Source organism: Pseudorca crassidens, chromosome 1 (genome assembly GCF_039906515.1).
Source record: "Pseudorca crassidens isolate mPseCra1 chromosome 1, mPseCra1.hap1, whole genome shotgun sequence".
NCBI classification, from domain to species: domain Eukaryota; kingdom Metazoa; phylum Chordata; class Mammalia; order Artiodactyla; family Delphinidae; genus Pseudorca; species Pseudorca crassidens.
Genome location: NC_090296.1, coordinates 78,073,059 through 78,088,929, shown reverse-complemented (window position 1 = coordinate 78,088,929; position 15,871 = coordinate 78,073,059). Strand labels below are relative to the sequence as shown.

General features: G+C 47.6%; 1 protein-coding gene across 6 annotated transcripts in view; it reads left to right on the top strand.

Moving 5' to 3' along the window:
* Positions 1 to 2,292: 2,292 nt before the first annotated feature.
* Positions 2,293 to 15,871, top strand: part of RYR3 (ryanodine receptor 3) — a 553,937-nt gene continuing 540,358 nt past the window's right edge. For 5 of the 6 annotated variants that reach the window (XM_067742171.1, XM_067742163.1, XM_067742181.1 and 2 more), the window contains exon 1: positions 2,299 to 2,477. In XM_067742171.1, coding sequence (XP_067598272.1) covers positions 2,427 to 2,477 — 51 coding nt within the window. In that variant the 5' untranslated portion in view covers positions 2,299 to 2,426. Of the gene's footprint in view, positions 2,478 to 15,871 lie in introns of all 6 variants that reach the window. The other variant, XM_067742202.1, reaches the window with a different exon arrangement.

Below are 15,871 nucleotides of genomic sequence, written 5' to 3'. Positions count from 1 at the left end.
GACTACAGCATCATTACCGGTAAATTTTTGGGAAATCTTAGAGAATGCAAGAGGATTTCACACAGAGGTGAATGTTCTACTTTCCCCCCAATATAGGCGGAAACTATAGGCTGAGCCCCGGAATAAATCCTAGACTGGGTAATTAAACAGATCACTTTTGTGCACACTAAAGCAATGTGCGGACCACCCAGAATCCAAGAGGATGCACTCAGCGTCAGAGCAAGGAGTGTCGTTCCCACTTCTTTTTGTGGTGGGGTTATTTGACCGATAAAGCAGGTAGTGCCTGTCTGACCCCACGTATCTTGATTTCAGTAAAGTGTGTGAAAAAGGCATTTGTAGTCTCACGGACAAGAAAAAATTGGGGCTGCAAAATAATATATTTAGGTAGGTTCTTTACCTATCAAATAATCATAGACAAAAGTATGAAACTTGACCCAAGAGGGTGTCTAGGGATATGGCAAAGTTATGCCACACCATAGTTTAATGATAATTAGCACTTTGGATGGCAAAACCTAGATTCAAAAATGTCTTCAAGGACCATATATAGACAGAAATAAATAAAATGAATTAGAAGGGAAAGAAATATTTTTTAAAGCTGGTACGTAAGTACTGAGACATGACTAAAGTGGGGAAGTCTTGACTTGAGTGGCTCATGTGGGAAAGAGAAAAAAAACTACAGAAATTCTAGTTAAATGCAGACATAAGGTGTCATTGGTGCTGCTCCAAAGACAATCCAATATTAGGCTGCGTGTACAGACTGTCCCAAACAAGGGAGGAGAGCACTACGAATTAGGAGGAAGAAGACAAACTGGAATGCTTGTAACTAGGCCATCAGAGCTGATGGAGGCTCTGAAAACTGTGCTACAGGGGATGGCCAGGGGAGGAGGAATGTTTAGCCAGGAGATGGGAAAAGTGGATGGTGGGTCACAGAGGTGAGCGTGACAGGTGCCCTCCCAGTATGTGAAGGGCCACGATGTGCAGATGGTTTGCTTTCCTCTAGGCAGGCTTCAGAAGAGGCACTAGGGCCAAGGGGCAGCCTCTGGAAGGAAGCAGTGTGGGTAAAATATAAGAAAAAAACACACTATTTTTCTTAGCATCTCTGATGTCCAGTAGAAAATGTGAGACTGGAGTCCAGGAAAGAGGTCTGAAGGTAGAGCCGAGAGAAGGACCATCAACACAGAAGCTGCAAAATTGGTTGGGATTTTCAGTGTCCTCTGCCACCAGGAGCCCAGAATTGTCACACGTACATCTTCTGGGTTCCTCTTCATCCTAGGGGCACTGCTCTTCGGAGCACCCCTTCTCTTGAAAGCTTCTCTCACCCTGGAACTTCTTGGCCAGCAGACAGAAGGGGGCATCCTGTACCCTCAGCTTTAGAAAGGACCAGTCTGACAGCCTCCCACCTCCGGAAAGTGACCTAAGTCTGGGTGAGATGTCGGCAGTCCAAGGACCTGGAAGCGGTCCCACTGTATATACTATTCTCTATCTTTTTTAGAGTTCCCAGAGCTGGCACCCTAAAATGCAGAGTAAGTTTAGGAGATGAGGGGTAGTCAGAGAGAAGGGGTTTTTATGCCACCTGACCTCTGAACTGTGGATGGAATCCCTGGAAGCTCTCTGAGGTGCCGCGAGATGTCACGCTGCCCAGCAACAATGGATAATCAAGGGCTTCGATAAAACAGACTGATTGGATTTTGAAGAGGCGACGGGGCTCTCTTAAGGTGCAGAAAGGGCTATTCAGGGAGTTGCAAACTTTGTTATGAATGGACAGACACCCTCACGGCACCGTTTTCTCCCTGCTGCTCAGACGAACACAGGCACACGCCTCTCAGCCTTCCGCGGCTGGGGCTCCGAAGGAGGCGCTCGGGTCGGAGCAAAGCATTCGTGTCGCCCCGGGCCCCACCGCGCCACACACACACGAGGGGAAAGTGGGCAAAGCGAGGGGGTTGGCGCCCAATCTGGGCACGCTGGAGCTAAGCACCTGGCCTTTGTTTGCGAGTCGGAGCGGGGTAGGGGCACCCTCCCGTCGCCGCGGGGCGCGCGTCTCCGCGGAGCTAGCAGCGCGGCGCGGCGCGGTGCGGGGGAGGCCCCACGGCCCCCGCCCGGGTGCCTGCGCCGTCCCCCGCCCGCTCCGTGCGCCCGGCGCTGCGCTCTACGCGGGCCGCGCGGCCGCCGCACACTTGGCTGGGGCGAGAGGCGAGAGGGTAGGCGGGCTGCCTGGCTGGCGTTGGCGCTCTGCAGTGCAGTGTTAGCCCAGCTCCCTATATGGTCGGGGATTAGCTCGGCGCTGCTGAGGCTGAGCCAGGAGCCGGAGGAGGAGGAGGAGGAAGAGGAGGAGGAGAAAGAGCGCAGCAGCCGCGGGCGCACGCCGAGCGGCTGCCGGGCGAAGGAGAGGCGCCGGAGGCAGGGGCACCGCCGGCGCCTCGGGAACCATGGCCGAAGGGGCAGAAGGAGGCGAGGACGAGATCCAGTTCCTGCGGACTGTGAGTCTCCACGGCGGGGGCGAGGCGGCGGGCAGGTGGGGAGGAGCGCGGAGCCGGGCGAGGAGGGGCTGCGCTGCGCCGCGGTGTCCGATGCGCGGTGCCCGAAGCCAGGAGCCCGGCGCGTTCTCCGCACCAGCGGGGCCGCGAGGGGGCTGCGCGGGAAGGGGCACCTTCTCTCGCCTGTCCCTTCTTCCCCTGACGCCACCCCCACCCCAGACCTCCACCTCCACCTCTACCGCTCTCCGGGCAACTTGCTACTTAATCCGAAACCTTTGATGCCCAAACTTCCAGCCAGGGTTTGCTCGCTGTTGTTCTGACCTGGAGGATCAGAAGTGGAGGCTCTCGCCCCAGAGTCGGCCCCGCTCTTTCACCCCAACACTCCACCCCAGCCCCCTGTCGCCTCCTCCACGCACTGGGGAACCGCCAGAAGGAACCAGCGGGGCAGGGGCGAGCATGGGGCACCGAGAAGTGGGCGCAGGCGCTGGGTCAGTCCTGGGATCGCTCGGAAGGGAAATCGCCCGCCACTGCCCCTCGCACGTTCAGCCCCAAGCCGGCAGCTGCTGCTGGAGCGTTGCTTGACTGTGCCGAGTATAAGAGCCGTGGCTTCTGCTACCCGCTCTTCCGAGCCCCGCAGGACAGGGAAACCCCGGGCTCTGGCTCCGCGTCACTCAGGTCCCCTCCCTGGCACCGGAGGGCGCTGCTCCGCTCCAGATTTTAGGGGAAGTGGCGGGGTTGGGGGCTGGGGTGGAGTCTGTCGTAACCACATCCACCTTGCCCCTTAGGAGTTGATGTGAAGGTTTTCGGGTGGGGGTGGACGACAACCAGTAGGGGTGGGGACATTGGGGTGCGTCCCAGCTCTGATTTTCTCCAAGTGACCTTGAGCGAGTCGCATAATCCGCCCTTCCAAGCCTCAGTTTCCTCATGGGTAAAATGAAAAAAATACAACCAGCATTTCAGGGTGATAAGGATTAAATGAGATAGTGAATGTCATAATGTTTTGTAAACGGTAAATTGCTCTATAAGTGTTAAATCATTTTATATGCGCTGCCTAGCCATCAGGGATTGGAATCCTTTCTCTCCTTCTCTTCAAGTCCACCTTCAAACCTGCTCTCTGGAGATCCCAACTTAGCTCTTGTCCATCTTTTGCACCATTCCCTCTCCTTCATGGAGTGCTTCCTTACAATTCCCTTTAGTTTCTCTTCCAAACATGGTTTCTCTTTTGGGAGTGGGACTTGGGTCTCGTTTGGGACCCAATACCCTTTGGTACTACCTTCTGATACTGCAGAATTATCCATCTCTTCATCCTGGCTCTGATCTGCAGACCCAGACCCCATCCTCATCTCTCACACTGCACACAAGACAACCACACATACCACTCCTTACAGCCCTTTTGCTGTAAATCTGCCTGTTGCCACCAAAGCCCTGTGAGATCCTTAGGCTTTCCTTCCAACAGGTGTTCTTGGTATTGCGTGGACGGCAGCTCAGGTGCTTCCTGCCTTGTGCCTTCCTCAATCAGTCATTTCTTCTGCTTACTATTAATGATCTTCTAGGTATTGTTGATTGAAGAAGTTCCATTCTGACAGACAGGCTCAGTGTTGGGTAGATGACCCAGAGGGTCAAGACGAAATCCTGGTGGTTTTCTTGAGATCCGATCCTATGTGTTTCCCTTGGCTTCTGTGGCCATCTTTCCTGACTTTTCCTCTCCATCAGGCAGTGTCACTGTTTTTTTGGTACATCTGTAACCAAGGCTTACCATAGAGCAGTGCTTCTTAAACTGTTGTGTCATGGACATCCTGCCCCTAGATCAGAGCAGGTGGGCCCCTTTTAAAGCCCATTCATGGCCCCCTGTGTGGTTCAAGGATCCAGGTTAAGAACCTCTGTTGCAGAGGTACAGCATGTCAGTTATGGCTTCTACCGAAACCTGCAAGTGACCATGGGGGCTAGTGACTCCAAATGTGACATTGATCCTTTTCCTTCTAGTAATCACCTTAAGCATTTTTAGGTGTGTTCCTCAGTAACCCTATGAAGCAGCTTAACTTCTTCATCTTTGGCTTATTGGGGAGAGAATAGGTGATGAAACTGAGGCACAGGAAGTCAAGTGACTTGGCCATGGTTGCCCAGCGAGTTATTGATCACTGTCATTCCATAATGTTAAACTAGATTCCCACTAGAGTGTGACATTGAGCATTACTCCAGAGGTTATAGTCTTAGGAATATACTGAGGGCTTCCCTGGTGGCGCAGTGGTTGAGAGTCCGCCTGCCGATGCAGGGGACGCGGGTTCGTGCCCCGGTCCGGGAGGATCCCACATGCTGCGGAGCGGCTGGGCCCGTGAGCCATGGCCGCTGAGCCTGCGTGTCTGGAGCCTGTGCTCCGCAACGGGAGAGGCCTCAACGGTGAGAGGCCCGCATACCGAAAAAAAATATATATATACTGAGATGAGAACTGCCGCTTTCTGAACCCTGACACTCTCCCTCTGTATCCATGAATTAGACAAAATTATTTCTCCAAACCTACCTGATGTAAGTTTTTGATCTGCACAAGATTTTGGTTTTATCTTGCTGCTTTTAGAGGTGTCAGGAATCATAGGGCTGTGCTATCAGTGGAAAATTTTCACTTCTGACCAAGACTAGGTTTGAGAACGTAATATTTCAGTTTAAACTCCCCCACCTACCTTTACCTTAGAGTTTCTTTCTTTTCCCAAAACAGTATCTTTGAAAGCATTTTGGCCATACGTTAGTCATGTAATGCCTCTTCGCCTTAACATCGTCCTGGACCAGAAGGTGGTTGATTTCTGACCATGAAATAGAATTCTGTCTTTGCAACCGTGAGCTTTAGAGAGTTGCTACTCCAAGAGCAGAGGCTTTCTAAGCTACTTTAAAAAAAATAGACCATAGACTAGTACTGTGTCAAGGACCCTTGTCAAATTGTTGATGGTTACCGTGTCCTGTTTATCATGATAGTGACAAAAATGAAAGCAGCTAGAACTATCGATGACCTGAAATGGACCAGAATTACTGCAGTAATCCCTGTAGGCGTGTGTACGGGGGCTTCAGGCACTAGCTGGGTGGTAGTGCTCGTCTGGGTTGCCTCCTCTGATACATTTGAAGCCCACCCTCTCCTACGTCGGGGGCAGGTCCCACACAAGGGGTTTGGAAATGTAAGCACATCATGCCAACTAAAAGCTCCTGTACCTCAAACTTGAAAACGGCTGCGTAAAACTACTGATTCTCTTCTGGCCTTCCGAAATCATCTAAGTGATTCGTCATGGCAGTCATCTAAGTCAATGAGAGCGAGTCAGCCAGACGGATAGACCTAAGAATTTTCTCGAAGGCTACAATTTTCTCTCCCACTGCTGCTGGCAGTGGCATCATCCTCCCTTCTGATTGCTCTTGCTGACGTAGCCAGTGTCACTGTCACTGTCAGTGGCTCTGAAGCTGCTCAGAAGCAGATAAACCTGCCAGCCACCGATCTGAAAGCAAGAAGTTACGGCGAGAAGAGTGACAATTACCCTATCTCCAGACGGTTGGTGGAGTGGCTGGCACTGCATCATGCTTTGAGAGTGCCAGGAAGAAGATGGTCTCTCCCCCCGATTTTTTTCCCCTTGGACTACAGCATCCGTGAAAAAAGAGAGAAAGGAAAACCTCCAAGCCTCAGCTTGCTGTTTTAAAATGCCACAGCCTTCTCTTTGCCAACGCCCTCTCCACCACAAAGTTAACTGAGACAGAACTCAAAATGAGATGGCATTCGTTTCTATTAGTTTCCATTAAAGATAGGTCATAGCTGCCTCATTTAACCCTCCTCGTAGAAAGTTGTCCTCCTTCATCTAAATTTGCAGCTCTCAAGCGACGGGAGAAGGCACTTGGGCTGAGAACTGAGACTGTTCCCGTGGTCTTGGCTTCCACCCTACAGGGTGACTAGGACAAATCCCTGAATTTGAGCTGCGTGAGCTCACGTCGGTCCAGAGCACGTGCTCGTGCCAGGTTGGGATGACAGTGAACTTTCCTTTGGTGGTTTATGGATTCCTGCTTGCTTCTCCCCTCAGCTGAATCCATTTACATAACAGGGGCTTGTTGCCAATGGCGTGCTTTTGGTAGCTTTTCCTCAGGGAGGCGGGGCGAGGAGGTGGACAGCAGTGACTTCTGCCTTCAAGCACATCGGCTCTCGGGGCGACGGTGCTTGGTGATGGAGGGAGTGCCAGAGTGCAGACCCAGTACCAGGTGTGTGTGGTTGGAGAGCAGGGCTGGGCTGTGCTGCCGAATCAGGTCTAATGGTTAAAATGGCAAAAACGCAGAATATTCCCACGCTCTGGGTCTCCCAATATGGCTTCGCACTTTCTCAGTCTCTTTTCCTTTGGCTTTGGAAAGCTGATCTTACTAAGGAGCTGTAGCAGGATAGCTGGACACCTGATATCCCCTCCTTTCCAGGGAAATGCCCTGGGTGGATGTAGAAGGAAGCCAGTTCCTTCTCACAGAAATTAACTTGCGTCAGAAGGTCACATCAGCACGGGGGTGGGGGTGGAGCTTCTCCCCGGAGGCACTCATTGCCGTGACCAGGGTTGTCCTGGGGGATTGGGAGGTGCCGCGCTCCAGGGAATGAGGTGATGGTGACTGTGAACCTGGAAAGGTTTGGCATGCGTTGCAGCCCAGTGTAAGAGGAGTGGGACCAAGTACAGGTCTGCAGTTGAATAAGGTGTGTCTGACGTCTGAATATTTTTTCTGATGCGAATATGATTGTCAAGCAGGATGAGGACACTTCTGGTGAAATACGTTTTTTTTCACAATTCTTTATTTCTTTTCCAATACTGAATTAGAGGAAGACAAATATATTTCCTGGCTTCCTAAGGGTTGATCTGAGGGGAAAAATTGTTGGAAAAGAAAGGGTGGGAGGAATTTATCTGGAGAGCAAAATACCCTGGTAATTATGTTTGAAGGATTTGTATTGAAATAGATCTTATTATGAATATCTGTGTTCACTTGCCTCTGTTGCTTTTTTTGTGATCACCTGTTTTCACTACTTGCTGGGAAGGATTTTTTTATTTCATCATTTGACTCTTCCTTTACCTTACAACTTAAAGTGGGTTTAGTTTAGAAGTCACTGGCTTCATCATTTTCTAATTGACTTGCATCCTCCTGCCTGATTCTTCCCAATCTCTTGTGTAGACCCTGGAATGTCTTCAGAAACCAACACACCAGCTCATTTCCCACAACCCTGCATCCGTAGAAACTCTTCTTTATTAGCTCTGTCTTTAAGCTACCCTTAATACAAGATTTATCCAATAGCAGTGGAATGATAGAATAAAAAAATTGAACTCGGAGGCAGGAATTCTTATTTCTAGCCCTAGCTCACTGTGACCTTGAATGAGTCCCTTAAGAAAATGGAGATCTTCCACACTGTATCGAGGTAGAACTTGCTTTAGTCGCTTCACAGAAGTGTCACGAGAGGCAACGGTCATTCCAACAGTACGTCAAAGGGGAGAAGAGGGTGTGTTTCATCGGGTATTATTGTGTTTTTCCTGCACGAGGAAATCAACCCTGCCTGTGACTGGATCTTGTCGAAAAGTGCATTTCCCCTTCCTCTAAAATGCCCTCTGTCTCAGGGCCTCGCCTTCATCCCAGAGTTGTTAGACGGTCTCCAATGTTGGTCCAGCCCCAGCATATCTGGGAAATTACTTGACTAAAGCAAACGCCAGCTTCCCTCAAGCTATTTGACTAGAAAACTTGATTGAGAAGACAAGTCAGTTGGTGCAAGAGCCTTCAAAAGGCCAGGTAGGTCCCCAGGATTCCAGCCACCAAACAGAACCTTCAGTTATTTTTCATCTTCTCAGATAATTACCAAAGCTATGATTTCCCATTGGACCACCTTTTCTTATTGAATCCCTTATCTCTTCCCTTCAAAGCTACCCCTCCCGTTTCCTCCCTCCCATTTCTTTTATGAGCCCCATTGTCCTTTCCCCCAGAGCACTGGGACCAGCTTTCTTATAAAGCCCACCCTGCTTTTCCTCCCAGGGATATTGCTGCTTCAGTCACGTCTGTTTGGAGAGTCAGGGCCTTTGAAAAGTTCCTTTCTGGCCGCACCTGGATGAAGCAGATGCTTTGTGGTGGGATCCCAGCCAATGCTGAGGCTGCAGGGTACCACTTCTCCCCAGGGAGCCACGTCGGGTCCTCGGGCTTCAGGCTGGCATCCTCTCAGCCATCTTCCTGTTTGGAAGCCAGTGGGGTATTTTAGGGACAAAGACATTTCCAGCCACTGCAGCCTCCTTTGCTTCAGTGAGTTTTGCCATCATAGCACCTCTTCAACTCAGAGAGAGGGAATGAAAAGTGCTGGCACCTGGGTCCTGATCCTGCTACAGGGATGGGCCTTGTGAGGTGCCAAGATTGTTTTTTTCCCTCCTGTGTCATTTCTGATTCCTGATTGTTAGAAAACAAAGTTCAGATCAGCTCTGAGACTGATGATGCAGTATTCAAAAATAAAAGAGCTGTGTCTCCTCTCCTCAAATGCACTTCTTCCCTTGTCTAGCTCAGAGCACATTGCTGACTCTACAGGAACGCTCTGGGCTATTGTCCTTTCAGGCCGGACATGGCCTTACCAGTAGGAGACACTGAGGCACGAGGCCCTGTTTTTCTCTTTGTTGGTTTTGTCTTTTTCTTTCACCTTCCACCTCCTTAGACAGTGAACCTCATTGATTACAGGTCTCCCAGCCCCCATTCAGGCTTGACTACTTGAAGAGGTCTTACTTTATTGGATCTGGTGCCCAAGAAGAAGGACAGCAGACATTATATCCTAAAATCAGATCACAGAGAGACTCAGAAAGTTTCCCAGGAGCCATCCCCTCCGGGGTGACAGCTGCTGGTGGCTGCTTACTTTTCAGAGTGCAAAGGAGGCAGGAGAGAGCTCTAGAGACAGAAGCTTACAGGCCATCAACAGTTTTCTACTGAGTTTAGTTTACGTGTGGTTTTATGCCATGGGAACCAACCCGTGTGATGCGCAAGGCAGCGCAACTTTCAGGAAAGTGTAAGAATGCAAATCTGAGTTGGCGTCAGTGTCAGTGTGACCCAGAAGGCTAACTATTTCCTTGGTCTGCCTCTGGGATGAAGCATTGACTCAAGAAATTCCCTCTATCAAAGTACAGAAATGCAAGATTGTTAGCTCAGCAGGTGCCATTAATGATTAGCATCATTAGCAGAGCCAGTTTCTGAAGAAATAGCAATTGGATTGGTGACACCTGAGAGCACTTGGGAGCACTCCTGAGAGGAGCAAGCCTGGGTGAGCACTGCACTGGTTCTTGGGGAGCCCTGAGTAGGTAGAAGAAGCACCAGGGCATGGAAGTCTGGGTTCTGGGGGTGGTGGCACAGAGACTCCATCTTTATCTACTTATGACCTTTGATCACAGGAGAGGAATCCCTGAGCTGCATGGGAGAAAGTGGCCAACCTCATTTCAGGCATTGGGAAGATCGCTGTTCGCAGCCAGGACTGGTGCTAATAAATACTTTGTTTTAGATAATTCAGAATCAGAGACAACAGTTAGAAAAAGAAAGCCTCAGATTGCTATAAGATGAGGTGACTCTACTTCAAACAGAGTACTAAAGCAGCGGCTTCCCGAAGAAGAAGAGTGTTCAAGTGACAAAACTCCATTGTCAGTTATCATATTTGGTGATGTGTTCCTCATCGTGATACCAAGCAAATGCTCCAGAGTCCCTGAAACCAGATCAGGGACAATTAGAACAATTCCTACAGCAATAAAGGAGAATGCCAAGGAGAGCTGCCTGTCCTCCAACAGAGCAAAGGCTCTTACTGGAAGGTACCTGCTTCTCAAACACACCGGTGACAGGGCCTGGCATTTACTCTCTGATAATTTCACAGTTGAGTACTCTAATGGGCCCGAGCAGAGAGAGCTAGTCAGTGGGACTACAGGAAGAAATGGAAAATTCTCCATCAATGGCACCTAAATGTTCCACAGTGTAAGAAGTATTGATTGGCACTGCTGTACTGTATGCTGTGGACCAGATCCAGACTGTAAATAACACCGGGGCGGTAAGTGGGATTTAGTTGGCCACAACGTCACATTGAACCAAAAGCTGACTCCAAGCAGTCTCATCAAAACAGGGCGGGCAACCCAGGAAAAGTGTGAGCCCCTCAAGAGCCCCTTCATCTCTATCATCCAGGACACATAGATGTTGCTCTCAACTATAGCAGCGGTCCACCTCCAAGTCGGCCTCTCTTCTGTCCAGGCTGCCTAGAAAAGAGAAGTCCAAGAATAAACCATAGTGAGGTCTTGAGCAAATCTCATTTCTTTGCAAGAGGGATTTTAAGATGAAAAACAGAACAGAACATACCAGTCAAATGGGTGAACTCAGAGCAAAAGCATTCGCTTTATTTGGTGGCATTTCCATCACCAGATACCTGCAGGACTGTCTGCCCTTCCCTAGGTTTTAGTTCATCCATTTCTGAAGACATGGCAATAATGTATATCTCCAGGATGCCTTGAAAATAGGAGTGAAGAGATTCTGAGTCTCCTCCGGGAGAATTAGATATGTGTATATGGAAGGAGTAGCTTGGAATAAAAGAATGTTTTGTTGCCCCATTGCCTGAAAAGTTTCCTATCCGCAGATTATAAACTCCAGGAACACAGAGGTCTTAAATTCAGTCTACTCCGAATCCCTAGGTAACAGCAGATTAAAGGGCTCACTTTTAAACACTTTTGGGGCCAGGCAGGTAACTAAATGTGTGAATCAGGCTTTATTTGCAAAGAGAGATGGGCCTGATCTACACATTCAAATAAAAAAAATTCTTAAACATGGCCAGCCAAGCAAAACACATCCGCAGCAGGATCCTGAGCTGTCTGCCAGTTTGCAGCCGTGGATGAACCCTCAGATTCTGAGTGAATGCGCTCCCTGGAATGCATGAATATTTTTATGAGTAGGATGGCGCTCACAATACACATCAAGGTCCTTGGATGAAAATGTCAACATAAAAGACAGTGTATCATCTGTTTCAGTGTATAAGAGAGAGATTGGCAGGCAGACAGATTAGTAGGGTTAATAAATGATAGACTGGATCATCAAAATGAACGCAGATTGTGTCAGCCTTTAAACACCCTTTAAAATTGTCATATAGATATAGATATCATGAAATATAAAGTAAGCAGGGTATCCATGCAACCTTTATTGGCCAGCCTGGACCTTGGCAAGTGACTGGGAATTACACAGATGAATAAGACATCATAATGTTCCATGCCTCCAACAGCTGGAGGTCACGAGGGAGCTCAGTCTGGTTTTGAGGTAGCAAGGATATCACTTCAGATGCATTTATAACAATTCATTTCACTTTTCCATACCTCTGTGGTACGAAAATTTTCTTACTAACATCTATGACCTTGGGGACGTTTCTTAACTTCTGCGCTCTTTTCTCATGGGTTAAATGAGAGTAGTAATAGTGTGTCTCTCCAAGCGTTGTTGTGAGGATTAAATGAGTTAATCCACGTAAGGTGCTTGGAAGAGTGTCCAAAATATAGTTAAGTCCTCGGTAAATATTAGCTATTAATATCGTCTCAACAACCAGTATAAAACAGCGACATTAGTCACACTAGCTACTCCAAATGTCATTGCCCATCCATTTTAAAGTTGGAAAGTACAAAGGGACAATGCCCTGGGATTATTCCATGGTCTGGATTGCTGACATTCTGCTTCAGTATAATATGACCAGGCCTTGTGAATGGAAATGAGCCTCGGATGGACACGGCCCCAAGTGCACAGACTGAAAGGTCAGTTCTCAGAGTGTCTACTGTGCACAACCTCTTGATGCAAATGTTGATTGACTCTTCCTCTGGCAAGTGTTGATTACCTGTATCAGCATCAGCGGGTAGGCAACGTGGCTTGCAGAATCCTAAACACAAGCAACACATTGTCCTTGGTTTGGGGAGATTTCTTTTCAACCGATGTCTTAAGTATGGAAATTTGCCTTTCAGGGAATTCGCTGTATTTTTAGCAATTCAAGGTCATCCCACTGTAAAGATCTGGCTGTGCACCTTACCTGATCCCTTCTCATTTCTGTGGATGCAAAGCTTGAACCTAAAGTAAAGCTTGATTTTTGTTACGTACTTTCGTGCCCTCTCCTCTGAAGGGTCCTGCTGCAGGCAGTGGCCCAAGCTTCTGATTTTTACCTCCCTCCTACTCTACCAAACATCATTTCCATTATGTCTCCTCTGCTTTCCGTGGAATTAAATTTGGATAATGTTGGTGATTTAATCTTTAGCAAGAGTTTTCCCTTCCCTGGATGAGGGTAGATATTTACCTAGTTAAAATTCTCTCGTCCTTGAGGAGTGTAATGGGAGTCTAGGTGTGTCGGCTGGCTGGTGGTTCCTTGTTTTTGATGAGGTTGTAGCCCCTAGCTGGCTCTTTATTTTCATCCATAAAGCTGGTCCCAACAACCGAAACAATTGGGCCAAGTAGATGGGAAGTTATATTTTAAAAAATTAAAGTGAGATTTCCCCCAGCTAATAGAGAATGGACGGGGGGCTTTTGATTTCTTTAAAGAAAGGAGGAGATTTTTTTTTAGTGCTGAATCTGGATGTTTCACTAGCCATAAATTTCACTTTTTTAGTGTTGAATAGAAAACTAAACTCTATGGATGAGCTATTTCATTGAATCTAGCCTCAGTTTCCTTCCTAATCTATAGAATGGTGACTGTCATAATTAATTCACAGGAAGGGGTCAGGATGAAATGACCACACCCTGAGTCTCTCCAGAGCCAGGCCCTACTTTGTTACTATTGGCTGCCTCCTTCCCCCCAACATCTGATAATGTCTGCTGCTTGAGGATGTCCTCAGAAAGCATACTTTATAAAATATAAAATGCTATAAAGATGTCCCACATGCACATTAGAACCTGGGCAACAGTGAAGTCTGATTACATATGTCTGGAGCTCACTATTCTAATCAAATACATTTTAGATCAAAGTTATTCTGACATATTTATTTTTGTACATAAATATTATTGTAGTGACTCATAATTAGGCATAATTGTGCATGATCACATAAATGACTATAATTAGTATAAATTTTGCCTAGCCGGACCAATTTTTAAAAATTGTATGTCTTAGTTCTCTCCTATTATGAGCCTTAAAGTTGATGGTTTCTCTGGTACCCCCGCCATTTTCAGATCACCATTATCATCCCTGTCATCAGCGTCAACACCGTCGTCACTTGTAGTCTTTGATAAGAGAGTGTTTAAGAGCTCAAAGGTAAAACAGACCTGAGTGTGAATTCTCGATTGATCATTTGCAGGCTGTAAGACCCTGACTGTCTCCTCATCTCTAAAATGGGAATATTGATAACTTTTCATGTAGCTTTTGAGATCATTAAAGGTGGTAATGTTTGTAGAGCTGTAATGAGCACAGTATCTCATACTCTGCATATTTTCTCCTCTGTGCTACAATATATGATGTGATATAATACATATTCTCATGGTAGGTCCTCCTCCCCAGTGGATGGGGATTCCCTTTGCCAGGTCCCCAGCACCCATGCTCAGCCTGTGCTTCTACGAGCCACCTGGGATCTTGAAGCAGCTGCTTTTCAGTGATTCGGGAACTGTTTAGAGGGTAGACAATGTACTTTAAAGCTGTTTATTTACTACGATTTCTAACTCAGTTAATTGGAAAAAAAAATCTAAATAGCTCTCCCACCTGCTCCCTAGAAGCCTTTGCCAGATGAAATCCTGTGGGTGTGCACGTGTTCCTGCTTGGGTTTCTGCATGTAGGAAGGTGGCAGTCCCAAATCGTGCTTTTTACGGACAACAGGAACCTGGGCCTGACTTCCAGCTGCCTTATAGGTGATGACAAATACATTTACTGATTCTTGGGCTTTGCTCTGGTCTCTGGCTGTGCTAAGTGCATGTCACTCATGTTCATGTCCTGGTGAACCTTCCAGAATACATGTAAGAAGGCAAATAACTCACAGAGCCCAAAGAGGCTCTGCATCTAGGTTAAACGCCCCACATCAAATGGAAATTAAAAGTAGCTTTACTGGGGTTTTAGAGTACAAGAGATTTAAGGTTAACCTCTGTCTCACCCATAGGTTAGGTTATAATATGCTGTTGGGGAAGATATGCTCCTTTGCCCCAGACTTCTCTCTCACCGTATGACAAGGTGCATGGAATTCCTGACATTCGAGATACTCCTTTAGATTAAGGTATTATCTCCATGGTAAATGGAGTGGTCTGGGAGTGGATTTCGATGTTGCTGTGCCTCCTCTTGGATTATCAGATTACCTAGAAATAAAACCTTGATCTGGGGCTTCCCTGGTGGCGCAGTCGTTGAGAGTCCGCCTGCCGATGCAGGGGACACGGGTTCGTGCCCCGGTCCGGGAAGATCCCACATGCCGCGAAGCGGCTGGGCCCGTGAGCCATGGCCGCTGAGCCTGTGCGTCCGGAGCCTGTGCTCCGCAACGGGAGAGGCCACAACAGTGAGAGGCCCGCGTACCGCAAAAAAACCCCCCAAAAACCCCCAAAAAACCCTTGATCTGGCATTATGGCATATGGGGTTGAAAGGAAGGGAATGGTCACCAGAGCACTGGCAGGTTCAATTCCGCAGTTGGTTACACTGGATCTCCTAGGGAAATAGGGGAAAGAGAGGGTATGTTAACAAAAGGAAAAAAATATGGCACCTAAAGGGTAAGGATAAGGAGGAAAGAGGCCAAGCATCACTAACTTCATAATTTTCACCCCAATATTATTGTGTAGATGTTAATATCTTAGACAGAACTCCGTGTTTTCAATTAAGAGTGACTTGTACGTTAACTGTCTCTTTCGTACTGCTGATTTTTCTTCACCTTTCACACTTATCACCATCTAACATACCACATATTTTATTTTCTTATTCTGTTTGTGTCTCTCCTGCCACTCAAGGATCAGAATTTTGTCCTTTTGTTTTCTTTGTTATATTCTCAGTACTAAGGATGGTGCCTGGCACATAGTAGGTCTCTGAAAATAGTTGTTGAAGGAATGAATACATTCTCACATGCTGATCCTCCAGCCCACGTCCCTACCTCATTGTGTCCTCACTGCCTGAGTTCCCCTCTCTGTGCCCTTATAGTTGGTGACACTGATGTAAATGTGTTACAGTGAAGATTAAAAACCCCAAGCATATCATAGAATCTTCCAATCCAGGCTTGGGAATATGGGGACTAATGTCTCAGTTTCTGACCTCCATGACTCACGTGAAGTCAGCTTGTAAAAAATGAGAAATGAGGATGGCTCTGACTTCACATATATGTTTACCTGACTGTCAGGACTAAACACACACGGGACATTTCTAGGTCCTTATGGAAATAGAAAATGGGTATGGGACAATTCCATATGTATGGAACATATGTCTGCTGTATATATCATTGATACCAATT